The 17,658-nt window shown below is 36.2% G+C and overlaps 1 protein-coding gene across 1 annotated transcript in view; it reads right to left on the bottom strand.

The window, feature by feature from the left end:
- The window catches only part of oca2 (oculocutaneous albinism II), a 107,724-nt gene that overhangs the window by 36,043 nt on the left and 54,023 nt on the right, over positions 1 to 17,658 (bottom strand). Inside the window, exons 16-20 of the mRNA XM_065272643.2 lie at positions 14,789 to 14,936; positions 13,921 to 13,978; positions 12,202 to 12,310; positions 2,112 to 2,239; positions 254 to 313 (exon numbers count right to left, since the gene is read on the bottom strand). Coding sequence (XP_065128715.1) covers positions 254 to 313; positions 2,112 to 2,239; positions 12,202 to 12,310; positions 13,921 to 13,978; positions 14,789 to 14,936 — 503 coding nt within the window. The remainder of the gene's footprint in view (positions 1 to 253; positions 314 to 2,111; positions 2,240 to 12,201; positions 12,311 to 13,920; positions 13,979 to 14,788; positions 14,937 to 17,658) is intronic.

Below are 17,658 nucleotides of genomic sequence, written 5' to 3'. Positions count from 1 at the left end.
TATCAGCTTGAAGAATCGGTATCGGGCATTGGTTTCGGCCAATCATGAAGACAACAAATCTGTACTCTGTATTGAGTGCAAAAATCATGATCGGAGCATCCCTATTAAGTACTAATAATAGCAAATATGCTTTTGCATGCTAATAGGCAACTTGTTCAAAATGACTGTAGGTCTCCATATTAAAGTGTTACCATACTCTCTGGTCCTATTAGGGCTAAAGACTTAAAAAAAATTTTTTAGAGGAAATACTCACTTTTATCAACATCGCCGTCTGCTCGCCAATGTAATCGATAAGCTGCAGCTGGGCTAAGGCCTTGAAAACACACCAAACACATAATGAATCCACAGGCCAGAAAGCAAGACACTAAAATGGTCTATTTTTGTCTCAGTGCTTGCGCTGCATATTGGTATGTGTTTAAATCTGTGAATGTTGCAATAGAGTGCCAACAGTTTATCATGGAGCAGCATTAAACTCCCCACTAGGCTCGAGGTTTGGGCTTCCCTGTGTGAATACTTTCCTCCTAACAAAACAAAGAATTAAACTAACACAAAAAGCAAACCCAGCAATTCCAATGCTGACTCGCTCACTTTTTCATTACATAAACTCCCACTTTTTTCCGGCATTTACTTATGAATGTGATGATAAAGCATTTAAAAATACGTTTTAATACTTTGTTTTATTACAATAACCTTTTTTATTTTCATTTTTAGGATCCATATATTTTCTCTTGTTTCCTCATTTTTAAATAATATCAGGGTAATTCTTTTTATGCACACTAGTTTTTTTAAGAGGTGAATCTCACAGTATATAGTTTCATATACATACTGTTAGAAAAAAGTGGTCAAAATTGGTCCCTGTTGTAGCAGTCACTGAGCGGTATCCACTCAAAATTTACATTTTTACACCTGAGGAGTTAATATAAGAACCTCAGAGTTATATATTGGTACAAAAGAGTGCATATTACTACATTAAAAGGTCATTGGTTACAAATGTATACATATTAAAAATTATTTACCATATATGCACAGATATAAGTACTAACCAAGTGACAGCTTGGGACTATTTTTTGACCATGTTGTTTAACAATGTACACCATGTCAGTACAATATGTGCTACACCATTTTAACACGGCCAACTTTTTATTTATTAAGAAAAGCTCTAGGTGTTACTTCATTTCTTCATCTAATCAAAATGTTTCAGACAAACAATGCTTCTTGGGGTTAATGTTTTAGTTGTTAATGATTTTATAGATTGTTCCTTTGTCTTTAATATCAAATTTCATTCTGTTTGTCTACTGTAATATACTTTAATAAGCAAGTTCCTCAGTAACATAATACCATCATCCTCCAGTAACTGTATAGGGAAAATGGTTTATCTGATTTATTATTATTGTCTTATGAGCAAAAAGCAAATATAAGTATTGGTAATGTACTTTATGAATTTTTTGAATGTTTTTTAGACTATCAAAGTAATCAATTTAATGTTCTTAAAATAACTGTTTTTTTTCTAACTTATTTATAGTCTATATACCAGAGGTCTTCAACATGGTGCGCATGGGCACCAGGTTGCCCACCAAAACACATTTTATTATAGCCTCAATTTTATTATTTATTTATAAAAAAAAATTATATTAGCTTGGCTTTTTAATTTATGTTAACATTTTAAACAATGATAAAACATCAACAAGTAAAATCAAATAAATTCAAAAAGTAAAACAAAAAGTTTTGAGTAAACTACATCAAAATGGCTGCAGCAGGCGCAATGAAATTGTACAGCGCCTGAAAATAGTCCCCTTGGTCATTTTTAATTGCAGGGGACTATTTTTTGGGCACTGCGTAATATCATTGCGCCTGCTGCACCCATGTTACGGCAGCAAAGTCCTTGATTATTACTACAGATGCTATACATGACAATGGTCTAATCAGTTTCAATGGATAATGCTAAGCTATGCTAAAAGTGGTACCGCCAGACCTGGAGATTGGCTGAATGGATTCCAAAACGGTAAAAATCAAATGTTTAACTCTGTCTTTTCAGCTGGGTAAACAACAACTAGAAATCATTGTGACTTTTGGGATATGTGTTTGTGTGTGTGTTTGAGAATTCCTCATACCTCCATAAGCACAAACAAAGCAGCGAAGAACAACAGCGTGGCCCATTCCACTCTATGAAGTATGATCTCAAAGTCCTGAATATCAGCCAATACCAGTAACCACAGAGCTCCCAATATAGCAATCCAACCTAAGAGAAAACAAATTAAGTTGGGGTCACTATAGTAGAACGCAAAGCACCGTCCACGCAAACACATTTTGATTTCCTGTTGTTATCTGTGGTTTTAAGCAAATGGAATCCTGGCAAACAGCCGTCCAACAGTTAATGCAACGCATCAATCATTTGTTACGTCTTTATCTGTCTTTGCCTACCAATGACCACACACGCACAGCACGCTCTCATCATCCCGCCACCGTGGGTCTAAATCTGACATTTCACTCGCATAATACCACAGACAGCAGGAAAGAGACCATACAGCGGGATTCAATTAGAAACGCAGTCTCATAAATGCACTCAGCATCGATACACTGACGCAACCAAGTAGTCAGATACATGTACAGAACAATCTGGTTAGACTGTTAGATGAGTTAGCTTAATTTAAGATTTTCGTGATGCACTTTTTTTGGGCTTCAGAGTCAGAAGTTGTTTCCTGATCCCTGTTTTCTACCGTTATAGGCTTGGAAAAGCAAGGACATTTACTAAAATAACTGCAAATGTGGACATATGTACTGTATCTCGGATTGCTTAAGGGTGAGTAAATCATGGGGTCATTTTGATTTTTGGCTGGAGTATCCCTTTATCAAGCGCTAAATGATATAGAAACAAAACATTGTAAAGCTGCAACAAAGATTACAGTTCATGAAACCTGAATGATTTTTTTAGATAAATTATGATAAACGGTTGTGTTTAAATCTTCAATTTACTGTGTATGTATTGTGTGACATCTAGCCCCACTCTCTCTACCATTCGTCTGTCAACCAATGTATTACGATACAATGTTTTTCTCTTTTTTATTACTCTTTTTTTATATTCATAAATAAACCAACATTGACAGGAACTGATTTGCTGATTTCCATTCAATACACATTCCCAGAATCCTTCAAGGTTAAAAAACTTGTGCGGCATGTCAGGAACAAAAGGGACCCACAATATGCCAGGACCCGGGCCGGTATTATACTGCTCAATCATCTGTAATCGTAGAGGTTTATTATAATGAGTATGCCATTTAGATGTTGAGGCCCTGGACAACTAATGCGTCACATGTCAGACTGTGGCCTTTACAATAATAGTCACAAAAAGCAGGCTTTATTCCAGAGCTGTGAATTACGTGTAACCGTTTGACGTGTTTGACCAAAAAAAGGATGACGGGCTGCAGATGTTAGAACAAACCTGCGGAAGCCATTAGCAAAGTTAATGAATGTTTATGGGCTGAGAGATACACAACATTTACCGGTGGTAGGATCAGAATTTGAAACATACTTAAAGGGATAGTTCACACAAAAATAATGGCACTGATTGATGGCACCCACTGAACTGCATAGTATTCGTTTTTCCTACTTCAGTGTGTACTACACAGTGTTAACTGTGTGTTAACCATCAATTATCAAAATATTTTGTGTTCAACAGAATAAATAAACGCATACGGGTTAAAAACAACAAAGGATTTTTGGGTGAACTATCCCTTTAAGACGAGTTAAGATTATTTTCTCTTGGTGGCGTTATACCGGAAAAATCACTTAGCTAACATGCATGATAAAATTGCATCTGGATGAAATGGCTTCCAGAAATAAAATTGCAATTGGTTGTATCCTGTTTATCACCAATTACTAAAATAAAGGAGTGTGAGGGGAAATCTCATTTTTATGTTATTTTGCATTTATTTGATTTGTCCTGTATGAGTCTTTCTATTGACTATTAATCCTCAGTGTACTCTGAATGCAAATGCCGATATTAGGGCTTGTGTGGAAAAGACAGATTTAAAATGCAGACTATAGATGAAGATCTGTTTGTACAATTTAAGTGTGTGTGCCTTTGTTTGGTATTATGTTTGAATGAATAGCAAGAACATGAAGTGAGAATTGCAGTAATTAAATATTTAAAACAATATGCATTGAGCAGATGGTCACATACCCACCATGCAGTACTATCAGATAGGGTTGCAACTACACTCACCTAAAGGATTATTAGGAACACCATACTAGTACTGTGTTTGACCCCCTTTCGCCTTCAGAACTGCCTTAATTCTACATGGCATTGATTCAACAAGGTACTGAAAGCATTCTTTAGAAATGTTGGCCCATATTGATAGGATAGCATCTTGCAGTTGATGGAGATTTGTTGGATGCACATCCAGGGCTGGAAGCTCCCGTTCCACCACATCCCAAAGATGCTCTATTGTGTTGAGATCTGGTGACTTTGGGGGCCATTTTAGTACAGTGAACTCATTGTCATGTTCAAGAAACCAATTTGAAATGATTCAAGCTTTGTGACATGGTGCATTATCCTGCTGGAAGTAGCCATTAGAGGATGGGCACATGGTGGTCATAAAGGAATGAACATGGTCAGAAACAATGCTCAGGTAGGCCGTGGCATTTAAATGATGCCCAATTGGCACTAAGGAGCCTAAAGTGTGACAAGAAACATTTCCCACACCATTACACAATTGCATTAATGAGAAATTGGACAGGTGTTCCTAATAATCCTTTAGGTGAGCGTATATTTTTACTATTTTAAGATGATTGTTTATGCATATGCATTTACTGTAGAAACCAATTGGGGAAACTGCTAAATTTGATGTCACCAAATCCGGCAAATAGAAAAGAGGCTTTTATTCAATAATGTTCAGTTCACATAATGTTCAAATAATATTCTTAATATTCAAATAAATCAGATAATATTCAAAAATCATATCAGTTTTTCTTTCTTTATCTGGAGATATAATACAACCCTAAGATTAACAGGAGAAGCTCTGCCTTCATGAATAGCACACTTTCCAACCCATACTTAAATATGAGAGACAGTTATAAAAGTCTAACATCTCCTGTCAAATAATCCATCCCACACCATTCAGTGCCGGCTAGTAAATTACTGAACAAGTGTCTAAAGACCCCACTTCCACTCTCACAAGGGAATCATCTTTCTGTCTGAGAGCCAGAGGCTTTGGACTCTGGCCAGTGAGTGAAGCACATCCGTTAAAAAAATATCTGAAAACGGTCAAACAGTCATGATAAAGGTTCCCACATTTAGCACAAAACACTGACATGCAGACACACACACCAGTTTATGCCAGCAAATACCACACACTGAAATAAATGATATAGGAGCAGGTGTCAATACTTCTAGCAAGTTTTGATTAAACAGGTAAGTGCTGCAGATTGGCTTGTGGGAGTTATTTATAAAGGAATGAAGAAAGGAGTAGAAAAGGAAGAACAACATAATAAGATTTAGCCACAAACACTGTAACAAAATTGGCTCTTTAAGTTTATTCAAATTGGCTGTGCAAGTCATTTTAACTTGTTACTTAAATACTTTAACTTACTGTAAGACGGCCAAAAAAGCATGCCTTAAATTGAGTTGGTCGTTATGGAGATGAGATGGTGAGCATGTGTTCTTTACATGGGCCTTGTCGTAAATCACCTGCAGAAATTTCCACTCCCATCTGAGCTTTTTTTTGGAATTGCGCTCCAATTATGCCCTGTTTATTAAATCTGGCTCTAAGTTAAGCAATTTCAGTTTGTTTTCATGAGTTAAAAACTAAAACTAATCAAATACATGAATCTATTTAAACTTGTATTTAGTTAAATTTAAGACACAATTTTAAATATAACGTTAAAATGAGTCACACAGCCTTTTTTAGTAAACATATATTTAAGGCAGCTACATTTTTACAGTGTAGAGGACAGTGCTGTAATTGTGGGGGAGGCTGTGTTGTATTTGTATTTGTACTTCTCCATCACAGACCAACAAAAGTATTATTGGTCTGTGGTCACAGTAAAAATATGGCCAAAAATTCTGTAACTGTCTAAAAAAAGAAGTCCATGGCACGAAATTCAGCTTTTTTTCGTTCCTTGAGCACAAAAATATATTTTCAGTGTCTATAAATAGTTTTTTGTGTCCGTGGCATGACTTTCTTTTTTGTGTAATTTTAAGTATCGTTTTCTCTTTTTTTCCTATTTTTAAATCATTGTCACTTGGGGTTGGGGTTAGATTTGGGGTTAGGATGTACCTTTATGTAGTGGTTTCTACATGCATGTTTATTTTACCACTTTCAAAACTATTCTCGCCTGGAGTTGGGGTTAGGGTCAGGGTTGGGAAAGTTTACTTTCTACATGAACTTGTTCAAAGTTCAGTTCACAAATTTTAAATAGTTTTCATAGTTCATACTTCAAAATTTTGAACTGGTTCACAGTTCCAAAAATGAACTAATTTATAGTTCTTTTTTTCCCATATTATTTTTACAAATTATTGCCATTGTAGCCCATATAGAACCACAGACAGTAATTATTTGATCAGTTTTAACACTGAAGCTACATTAAATGCGTCAGATTTCACATCCAAATTTAAATCCTTTTCCAACCAGGGTTTACATAAGCATTGACTGTCTTTTAATTTTTGTATTTGCTTGCACATACCTTGAAAGGATAGCCGGTGCTTCAAGGTGGTTGCACACCAGGCGAGAAGCGCTGCGCGGCGTCGCGTGTAGGACAACTCGCAGGAATCGCACACTGCACGTGCACGTTAAATAGCGTGAGCTTAGTAAGAATCTATTTTAAGATCAAAAATATCGTTAACGATTTGGGACAAATATGTTATTTAATGTTAAACTATGTGAGTGGCGCAATGGGCAGCAGGGATTTAAGCATACATAGTCAGTGTGTGTGTACATTTATAGAACATGTAAATTTTTAAATACATGACGCGATGCGACGCTAAACGGTGTGACCCCCTTTAGTTCAATGTACCGTTTCAGATTTGCAATGGATGTGACTAAATTGCGGATTTTCTATTTGAGAGCTGGCGGGCAAAGTTTGCACAGAAATTTAGGATTTTTCTCATCCTCATTGCTGCGTTGTCGCCTACATGCTGCTGTCACCTCCATGCTGCGTTTTGTTTTGATGACGCATGCAGCGGTGAAACAGTGGAGGCTGGTGTTGCCAGATTGGTTGTTTTTTCCGCTACACATTACGGCCTGTTTACGGTGTGTTTTAGCCGGGTTTTCGCTTGGAAGACTGTATAGAAATCTGCCACCCTATTGCACGATGTTTAACTGAGAGAGCGTGTCATTCACAAACACCACAATGAACGAGTTCACAGTAACATTCATCAGGCAGTAATCAGTGTTCGGGGTAACGCATTACAAGTAACGCGCATTACGTAACAATATATATTTTCTGAAGTAACGAGTAAAGTAACGCATTACTTTATAAATGTACACAATAATATTTGAGTTACTTTTTAAAAAAAAGTTATGCAAGTTACTTTTCAGTTTAACTTAAAAGTAACGTAAGCATTACTTTCCATGAAAAGTAACTAAGTAACGCAATTAGTTACTTTTCTGGTGAGTAATTTAATATTGTAATGCATTACTTTTAAAAGTAACTTTCCCCAACACTGGCAGTAATACAGTACGTTCAGTTCACGTTCGCCCAAAATATGAACTCGTTCAGGCACAAGACTGGTTAGGGTGTCTAAAAATGTAACAGAAAGTGATTCTAGCCCCAAGCGACAATGGTAATGAATTATTAATGAAAAGCTGAATTTCGTGCCATTGACACAAATAAATTAATAAAAATTTTCATGACTATAACACGACTTTCTGTGAGATGAGTCTAGTATTAAAGGTGCTGTACACTGTACAGATGTGTAGATTTTAGTAGCATCTCTTTTTGAAAGAGAAGCTATCGCAGAGAAGTGTTAGCCGCCAAAAGACAAAGATGTCTTTGTCTGAAACAACGTAATGACGAAACACGCTCTGTAGAGCAATTTGTCCGTATAGGGCTACTAAAGAAACATGCCATATTATTTTATTAATTTATTAAGATTACGTCCATTAAGATTGAAAGCAATAGCGTGTTTTAACCTTGCAAATGCTTGTTCATCTGCTTGTGAGTTTTGTGTGCATCATCCAAGCATGTATGCAGTGCATGGTGAAGTTATGCAAAAAAAAAAAAACGTAGAGACTTTCTTGCGCCTTCGTAACTGAGATCAGGATTTCCTAAGAATGCAAGTCCAAAAAGTTTACTTTTGATTTGCTTTCCACTTGAATGTTCCCCCATGACATCCAACTAAAACGGAGGAGGAGTGCTCAGCACAAAGGAAGTAGAAAAAATTAAAAAAAGAAAGAAAGCTATGCAATTAAAAAAAGTTTGTTGTAAACCTGGGAAGCTCATTCATCACAGCCCAAACAGCATTGACATTTCGGCCCATCGAGTGAGACACAAACACCTCATCATGTTCTTCATTTTAAAGCAAATGTGTTTCTACGGGCATCATCTTTATAAAGTCTCTCCCAGGATGTTTGAGGAAGAAATGAGCTGTTGTATGTTTTCCACTTTGATTAATCCTCCTCTTGTGGCTCATTCATTATTCCGCAGTACAGCATTTGTGCAGCTCTGAAGATAAATTATGTCTGGATCTTATCTTATTTATAAATAAATTACCATATCGAGCACTGACTGAAGTTACCTTGGTAATATATAATGCACTCCACATCTCAAGCTAATTTTTTTAATTTTAACAGCATATCAATGATGAGTAATATGTCTCTTAAAGGTGCACTTGTTAATTGTTCTCATTAAAAAGTTTTATCCCTACAATATTTAATAGTATTTTGGCAAATACTGTATTTTTAAAATGGGTTACACTCGTATGAGATGAAGACTGCAGTCATGTAAATGACCTACAGTAATGAATGCTGACTTGTTTTACATGGAGTGGGTCACCTCATGGAGGACCCCAGGCTGAACTGAAACAACTGGCCTAATATGTATTGCTTTATTGAGTAAACATCTCTATTATCAGATATTTTACTATCCGGTTGTTAAGTATGACTTCATGCGCCGCTTCCGGGTCCAACCGCTCACAGATGTCATAGAGAAATAATAAAAATCACAGCTATAATTGTTAATTCCATCGTATAATCGATACACTCGTATCATAATAAAAAACTACCAAAAAAACACCGGATCCTATTTTTATCTCCATAACAAAATCTGAGATGACCAGACATGTATTTATGTACGTGGATTTTTTATGAATTATTAATATATTGCGGTCTTTGATTCGGAGAGTCTAAGATTGCAGTTTACACATGAGTTTATAAAATTTTTGTTTAAATGTGTGCTATGAAAAAATAGTGCTCATAAATGGCTGTCTTGCCTTACGTCATCACTTAACAACCGGATAAGGGAATGAATGTATTATGGCTGCCTGTATAGGGCATTTGTGCAGTGGCATCAATAACCAAAAACTTTTGCATTTGTGTGGTGGAGCACCCATGTCTCAGTATGTCAGTACAATATAACCCTGATATGCCCTTACCCTCAAAAGCAATAGCAAGTGAAAGTATCTTTCCCCTCCATTAACAAGTTATCTCGTCAATTAGGAGAAAACGCTTCCCTGCCAATGACGAGTTTTTACGACAATCCATATTTCCGCTGTTATGCACAAGGTGGCACTCTTACACAACTTATAAAGCACTAAAGCGTCCACTGATCCAAAATCTGTAAAAACTTAGTGTATGTTCTGATGGTCATTCTGAATCTGATCTCTAACAAAGGTCTTTTAAAAAAAATGAAATGCAATTAACTCAAAAATTTGTATTTTTGAAGAAACGTACCCATTTTTGAGAGGTGATAAAAAGAGGACAAATGAAGATAGGATGAAAGGATTTTTTAAAGCAGATGGTCTGTTCTTTCATTTGATATATTGTATTGTATATGCTTAAAGAAGAAAATAATTTTGGAATGCATTACTGTGGGTTCACACCAGCCACGTTTGAGGCATCAAATTTGCGTCTAACGCACCTAGTTTGCCGCTTGAACATTTTAAATTTATTCGCTTCATTTATGCATAAAAGCCACACGTGAAATTCTAGTCATCGAGACATCCACACAAAAATTCTTGTCATGGGAGGGGCTTCTGTGCTCCCAAGATAGCACAGTACATCTGTAAGATGTCTGGTAAAGATCTGGAATACATCTGGTGTGTAAAAACATCTTATAAAGGGGCTCGTGCGTTTCCCGCAGCAACGCTCAATTTGCGCCATTCACGCAAATAAGAATCGCGTCTACCGTGACCCACTAAACGCACCTCCAGACGCCCATCAACGCGTCTTCACACTGATTTAACATTGAAATCACTCGCGCTTGACGCCTCTACCGCGGATGGTGTGAACGCAACATCAAAGTCGACATGAAAATAAAATGAAAAACTGTAAGTTGTTTTGGAATATTGTGGTAATTTTTACAAATTACTTATCTGTGAGCTTCATTATTTTTTTTTATTCATGTGCCCTCATAATCTTTCATCAAAAACGCAAATCTCCTCCCCTCCTCAAAACAAAACAATCTCTCTTTACTTCCGGTCATATGGTGTGGCCGGTGGACAAGGTCCTGGAGAAGATCGCTGCGATTAGTTATTAGCAACACGACCCAACTTCAAATAATCCAATCACATCTCGATGGACAAATTCAAATCCAGCCCTGCCTTATTTCATTTTAGAAGCAGGTTTCACTTGGATATCAACAAGTGGAAAATAAGGCAATCGCTACTTCCAACTTTAAACTTTTGTGAGAATCATAAAAAATGCTGGCGCTGGCTGGCAACTTTTCTTAAAAATGCAGGGAAAAAGTAAAGCAACCTGACGCATCACAAGATTTGTCTGCAAATAACAAAGAGGTGATCTGTTTTAAAGCTCACCAGATGCAATGGTATTATTTGTTGCTTAAAAGGTTCAAAATGTTCTCCAGTCAATTACAGATGACGTCTGATGGCAATCATATAATTATTCTGGGAAATGGATGGCCTTGAGGTTTAAGAATCATTTAATTGTCATAAAGGCACTTTTGGTGAACGTAATGTGGAGCTCTGTGGGCACAGTGTATTTCTTTGCCCTCTGGCAGGCACACTGTATCCTCTCTTCCATGATTAAATAATCAATATCAGAGGTCAAATGGAGTGGTGATGTGTCAACCTAATGAAAGTCTAATGACAGTCATTTGCTGCACATGCCATTTGACCCTAGTGTGATAGGAACAAAGCGTTGATGACCATTTAGAAGCAAATCCGCAATTTTTTTATTATTTTGGTAATGGAAAAATCGTAATTGGAAAGCGTAGTGATTGTTGTAGTGCTCCTGGCAAATTATTTATGTACACAGCTGTGGAAAGTGGGAAACATTGTCATTTTTTGTGTGCAGGTGGAGAGATAAGGCATATAAAATTATACTTGTATATATAATATTGATTTAATAATATCTTCCAGACACTAGAGCCTCTCTGTTCTGCACAGTGTTAGAAAATGTCAAAATGGTCCCAAATTCTCACTGGCAGTACCATTTAAAAATGGTCCTAATATGTTCACATTTGTGCCAATTGACCACCAGTATCATGTATGACATCCCATTGTCTTAATAAACTAGCAAGTTATACAAAGCTACAGGACACAAAACCAAAGAAAATGAGGCTGTTTGGAGAAAAGAAAAAATATATATTTAAAAAATAGAAACAATTAATTTTAAGACTTATTCAAGCACGTCCTGCTCAATTGTTTTAGCTCTGTGTCTGTGTTTAGAGCCCAGCTGCAAACAATTACAACATCAACTAATTGTTGGATTTAAACACGTACCCATTAGATCATTTCAGGAACGGCTAGCTTTATTAGCACCACGTTTGCTTGTCTAGTTTAATTTTCGATGAACCCTAATATGATGTATAGAAAATGTGACATTTTAGGGTGGATATAATTTTGGAAACTGGTGATTTTTAGTCCAAAATAGCAAAGTATTACTGTGATTTCATTTCCTCTGCTCAAAGATGGGAAGGAAACAAGCCCTCATAATTATACAGTGAGACATGTAAACAGCAGGACCGGATCAGTAATAGAAACGGATGGTTCCTGATTATTTATGCCCGCGTTTGTCTCTCGCTTACCCAGATCCAGATGTATGCCTGGAACAAAGGAGTTGAGGAAAAACATGACGATAACCAAGCTCAGGACAGTCAGACACTTGACCAGAAGGACTTTGTCTGTTATTCTGTGCTGTAAAAGAGCACATTAAATACACATTTAGAGATAAGACACACAATAATCTAATAATACGTATTACACCTTCTAAACATTCTACCAGGATCAGAATAACTGGTTAGTTATCTTTTTAAAGGCAATATATTGTAATAATAACACAATGCTGTCAAGCAATAGCAAAGTGAAGTAGGCTACATACAACCTTTATCAAGCAGAGACATTGCAGGGTTTCCCGCAGAAAATTTGTTAGTTAAGGTGGTAAGGTTGTGCAGGTGGGCAGGCCGGGGGCATGGCAATCAAAGGGGCGGGACGTACACCGTCATGATGAAAATATTTTTATTTAAAACACTCAAATAAAACTCAATTTTGAAGAAACTATGACAGAAAATGAACACATACTAGATTATTATTGAATTAAATGTTTTATCAACAGGCTAGTTATCCTCCAGACACTGACGGACCATGTCTTTCTCTCATTTCGGCCATGTGGCGCGTGCCCGCTCGCAGTGTGAAGTGCGTCCACGCTATTCTCCGAGATGCACTTGAAGGCCTTTTGTGCAGCGAATTTTTTTTTTTGGACTACCTTGTTAAGGTGGTAGGGTATCCCCGCTTAGGTGTGGCGCCCGAACTGAAAAGTGCTGCGGGAAACCCTGCATTGTATAGAAAAAATGAAAATGAAAGAGTAGGGCTTTTTTTTGTGAACTCAGTCCCTTTATATGCTAGTGCAGGGGTTTTCAAATATATGATGGCAAGGACCCCCAAATTTGATAAACCTTTTGGGAGCATTTTAGGGAGGCAGGGCTTAGAGGAGCAACAATAATGTACGATTTGTCGAAAAGAATGTTTTTTTTTTTTAAACGTAAACCATGTGAACACATTATATTACAGCAAATAAACAAAATAACGTTGTTTTTAGCAATGTAATAAGTGCTCTTTAAGTGTGTAAGGTCCTACCAATAAGAACTCATCTTGCACTACACAAATCTTTGTCCAATCAAATATAAAAATAATGTCTTAAAGGTCACGTTCTTCCTGATACCATTTTTTAAACCCTGGTTAGTGTGTAAAGTTGCTATAATAGCATAAATAATACCTGTAAAATGATAAAGCTCAAAGTTCACTGCCAGGCGATATATTTTCTTCAATAGAATTCCTCTTTAAAAGCCTACAACGAACGGCCGGTTTGGACTACAGCCCTCTATTTCCTGCTTTAATGACGTCAGTAAAACAGTTCGTTGACTAAACTCCGCCCACATGAATACGTCAGTCACCACCTTTGGCTCAAACGGCTCTGCTAAGCTAAGCTGCTATCGAATAACAGCACACTAAACAAACTACACAATCAGAACTTGTTACGTATTTCTGAAGGAGGGACTTCACATAACAAGGAAGACATCAGCCTGTTTTGAGGACAGTGAAAACAGCGCTATACATATAAGTAAATTGTGTGAAAAATACCGCTTTTTTTACACGTGAAACATGAATACATGTTATATTGCCCACTATAAACACAATCAAAGCTTCAAAATCACAGACAGAACGGGAGCTTTAATTGTAACCAAAATAGCAAATTACTAAACTACACAACACCGCTAAAGCATAATTTATTTACTTAATTTTATTACCTTTTTCTGCAGTTCTTGAATATTGTTCTCCCAGTTTTTGTCCTCCTGTGATATTTGTCTGTGAAAATAAATAAATAAAATAAAATTGCATGCACAAATCCTTTCAGCCAGCATGAATGCATTAAAATGAGTAGAGGTGCTGATTTCATATGGTCACCCTAAACTTTTTGTACCCAGCATGTGAGAGTCCAAATGGCCTTCTATGAGGGAACTATCAATCATCACAGCCACAACCACATGTACCGCAACACCACAAGCATAACTAATCAAATTTCAATTGTGTAAAGAAGCATGTCTAATGAAAAAATAAAAGCAGGTGAATGCGAGCAAAATTATTCTGCATGAATAAAATGTCAGCTCTTACAAGGAATATAGAGGGCCAATGCAATTTTTTCACAAGAGGTTAATCATTTATCACCTTGGGTTTTGGGCATGTGCACCCATAACACTCAACATATGTCGTGCTGTACATTTCAAAGCTAATGGAGTATTTTGTGTAACCTGGAATATGGTTGGGAACTAATCTTAAATCAGTAGCTTGGAAAAATATCCAAACATCCTCATTTGTATGTATTTTAAAGTGAAAGGCAATGACAAAATACCATATATTCCCTCAGTAGTTTGTGGCAATTTAACGGTCTCTTCAATAAATATGAATATGTCAGATCTCAAAAGTTCAAATAGCTGAAAGCAGCTGACCTTGCTAAGTCTGCTTTTACAGCATCTTTACACTGACAAACTCCACAAGCATTGACATGAAAATGAGCAGGGGTCTTGATTTCTGTCTGCTGTATTTTGGCTGCTTAGATGTAGCTTTAAAAGTCCCCCATCAGTCAACATAAAAATGGGATGAGCATGAGTGTGGCACCTCTGGAAGGTCTTGAGCTTTTTGCGCAGGAGACTTTCCAGATTGAGCACCTTCTGCATGAGCAGACACTTGACTGCGGTCTCCTCTCTGCTCGCTGCGTTTATGCGATGGGCTGTCTGCCTCCACACCAAAATCTCATGCTTCAGTTCTATGAAAAGACAGAAACCAGAACAGGTCCAAGCAATTAGCAAAGAACAAATGTGAAGTATAAATGTGAACTACAAGAGATAAAAAGAGACAAAAGAATTTCAATTTATGCCAAAAACTCCAAAGCAGCAGATAACATGAGCTATTAAAAGATTTGAGCATTTTTATACATAGACTTTTCCAAAAGAAATCCATCAAGTTGTAATTTTTCTGGTAACTACATTGTGAAAAATTCCTCGTTGTGCATTTATTAAACAAAACTGCACTGTAAAAAATTTTCAAATCAACATATATTTTAAATAACTTATTTTAACTTAACAAATTAACTTTTATAAGTTATGTGAACTTAGCACAAGTCAAAACTTAAAATAGTTTCTACCGCCCCAGTGTTTACAAGTGTGGAGAAGAGTACCGTTCAGAAGTTGTTGTATTTGGAATCATATTAATTAATGTCTTTATGTTAGTTCATTGTTTAAAATATGTAACCCGTGACTTTTTCGACGTCATGATGCATTACGTGAGGTCGCAATAGCGCGTCACATGGATAGTTCAAGTTGTGGTTTAAAAGTACATATTTTGAATTTTTCTTGCAGAAAATGATTTCACTAAATAAAACCCATATGCCTCGTTTGGGATCGTTTAGAGACCTTTGAAGTTGCGTTCAAACAGCAATTTTAACTGCATTGAAACTGTAAACTGTTAAGGTCCAATGAAGTCTATTAAATTGAGAAAAATCCTGAAATGTTTTTCTCAAAAACATGGGGGTGAGTAAATTATCTTAAAAAAAAAATGTAAGAAAGTGGAGTAGTCCTTTAAGTTTAAACAACCTGAATTCATAACTCATTCACTGTAAAAAATTTCTTGTTGCACTTAAATTTTTATGTTTAATTAAATTTGATTTACAATAATTTCAAAGTTCTTAACTCTTTCCCAGCCATTGACGAGATATCTCGTCAATCAAGAGAAAACGCTTCCCCGCCAATGACGAGTTTTTCCGTCTTTCCGCAATACCGCTATTATCCACTAGGTTATTATCCACAACTTTTTAAACCCGGAAGTATTGTCCTATGGCAAGCGGCTGCATGTCCGTGTCTGTTTTAAAGATCGCTCTGAATGGGATCTCTATGAAAAGTCCGTCACAAAAATTGAATTATCTCTGCTTTTTGCTCAAAATATGGTGTTTTTGCAGAAACCTACCCATATTCAAAAGCTGATTACAAAAGAACTACTGAAGGTAGGATGAAACGGTTTTTTTTGTTTGAAAGCGAGGGTCTGTTCTTTCATTTGGTATATTGTATGTTTATATATTTGAAGAAGAACATTTTCTGGAAGACATTAAACTTTTGTGAAAATCATGAAAAACGCTGGCGCTGGCTGGCAACTTTTTTTTTTAAACGCTGGCGGTGAAAGAGTTAACTAGCGAGGAGTTCATAATCTTCCTAAAAAAATTAGGTTAACCCTTTATTTTTATGTAATTTATAGCAACTTCTCACTAGTCATGAAAGAAGGAAATTGAAAATTCCAATTGATTAAACTTAAACATTTAAGTGCAACAAGGAATTTTTACAGTGTAGTTGCCATTAATTATCAAAATAAAGTTGTAATAACTTTAAGCCCATTCAACTTTATTTTTTATTATTTAAACAAACTTCTCACTAGTCAAGAAAGTGGAATTTACTTATTAATTTAAGTTGTTTAAACTTAAACATTTAAGCGCAACCAGGATTTTTTAAAAGTATAACTGTAAAAAGAAATGCAGCATAAAGTTAAAACAATTTGTTTTTGTTTAATAAATGCAGAAATTATTGAACAACAAATGTTCAAATTCTTATCTCATACTGTGCAGTGAAATACTGGGACACGAGGGCTGCGTCCCAAATTGCCTACTTCCATACTATATAGTAGGTGAAAAGCAGTAGACGAGGCGAGTAGTATGTCTGAATTCATAGTATTCGAAAAACAGTAGTTGAAAAGTACCCGGATGACCTACTACTTCCGGCAAGATCCCTAAGTGTTCATTTAATAGACACTTTGCTATCCCGTGATCCCCCAGGAGAGGAGGTATCCAACGCAGAAGAAAATGAAAGTATGTTGTTTTATTCAAAAATGCCCAAAAGCAGTAACACAGCTCTATTCAAATGCAAATAGCTACATTAAACAGCTGTCCCTTGTGTTTAAATTGCACTTGTTTAACATCATTCCAGTTAACGACTAACTTCTAGTTATGATGATGAATGTCACGTGATGTATCAACATGGCGGATGTAGTATGTCTGAATTCATTCATATGATCCATATTCATACTATAAAGTACCTACTGTTTTAACAGTCAATGAGTAGGTAATTCATCCAATTCAGTACCTACTGTCACAGTATGCGATTTTGGACGCAGCCAGAAAGTTTTTTTATCGTTTAAAGTTTTTTAATTGAAAGAACTTGCATGACATCTTGCATGACTTTATGACGATTTTGTGTTGTCATTGAATATCTTTAGAATTTTTGTTTTTACATGAAAAAGAAAAGCCAAATTTATTTGAAATGGTGACATATTTTTAATTGGTGTGATGACTAAAATGTGTTTCTTTAACTATGAAAGAAGAATACAGTAGAGACAAGGTGGTTAAAGGAGAAGGAGATATAGTCAGGGTGTTGTAAAAGGCCTCCAGCATGATTCCTCACCATGTGACAGTAATACTGCTAGGCAAGCTTCCCAGAAGCTAATTG

Source organism: Paramisgurnus dabryanus, chromosome 7 (genome assembly GCF_030506205.2).
Source record: "Paramisgurnus dabryanus chromosome 7, PD_genome_1.1, whole genome shotgun sequence".
Classification (NCBI taxonomy): Eukaryota; Metazoa; Chordata; class Actinopteri; order Cypriniformes; family Cobitidae; genus Paramisgurnus; species Paramisgurnus dabryanus.
This window is presented reverse-complemented; position numbering and strand designations above follow the sequence as displayed.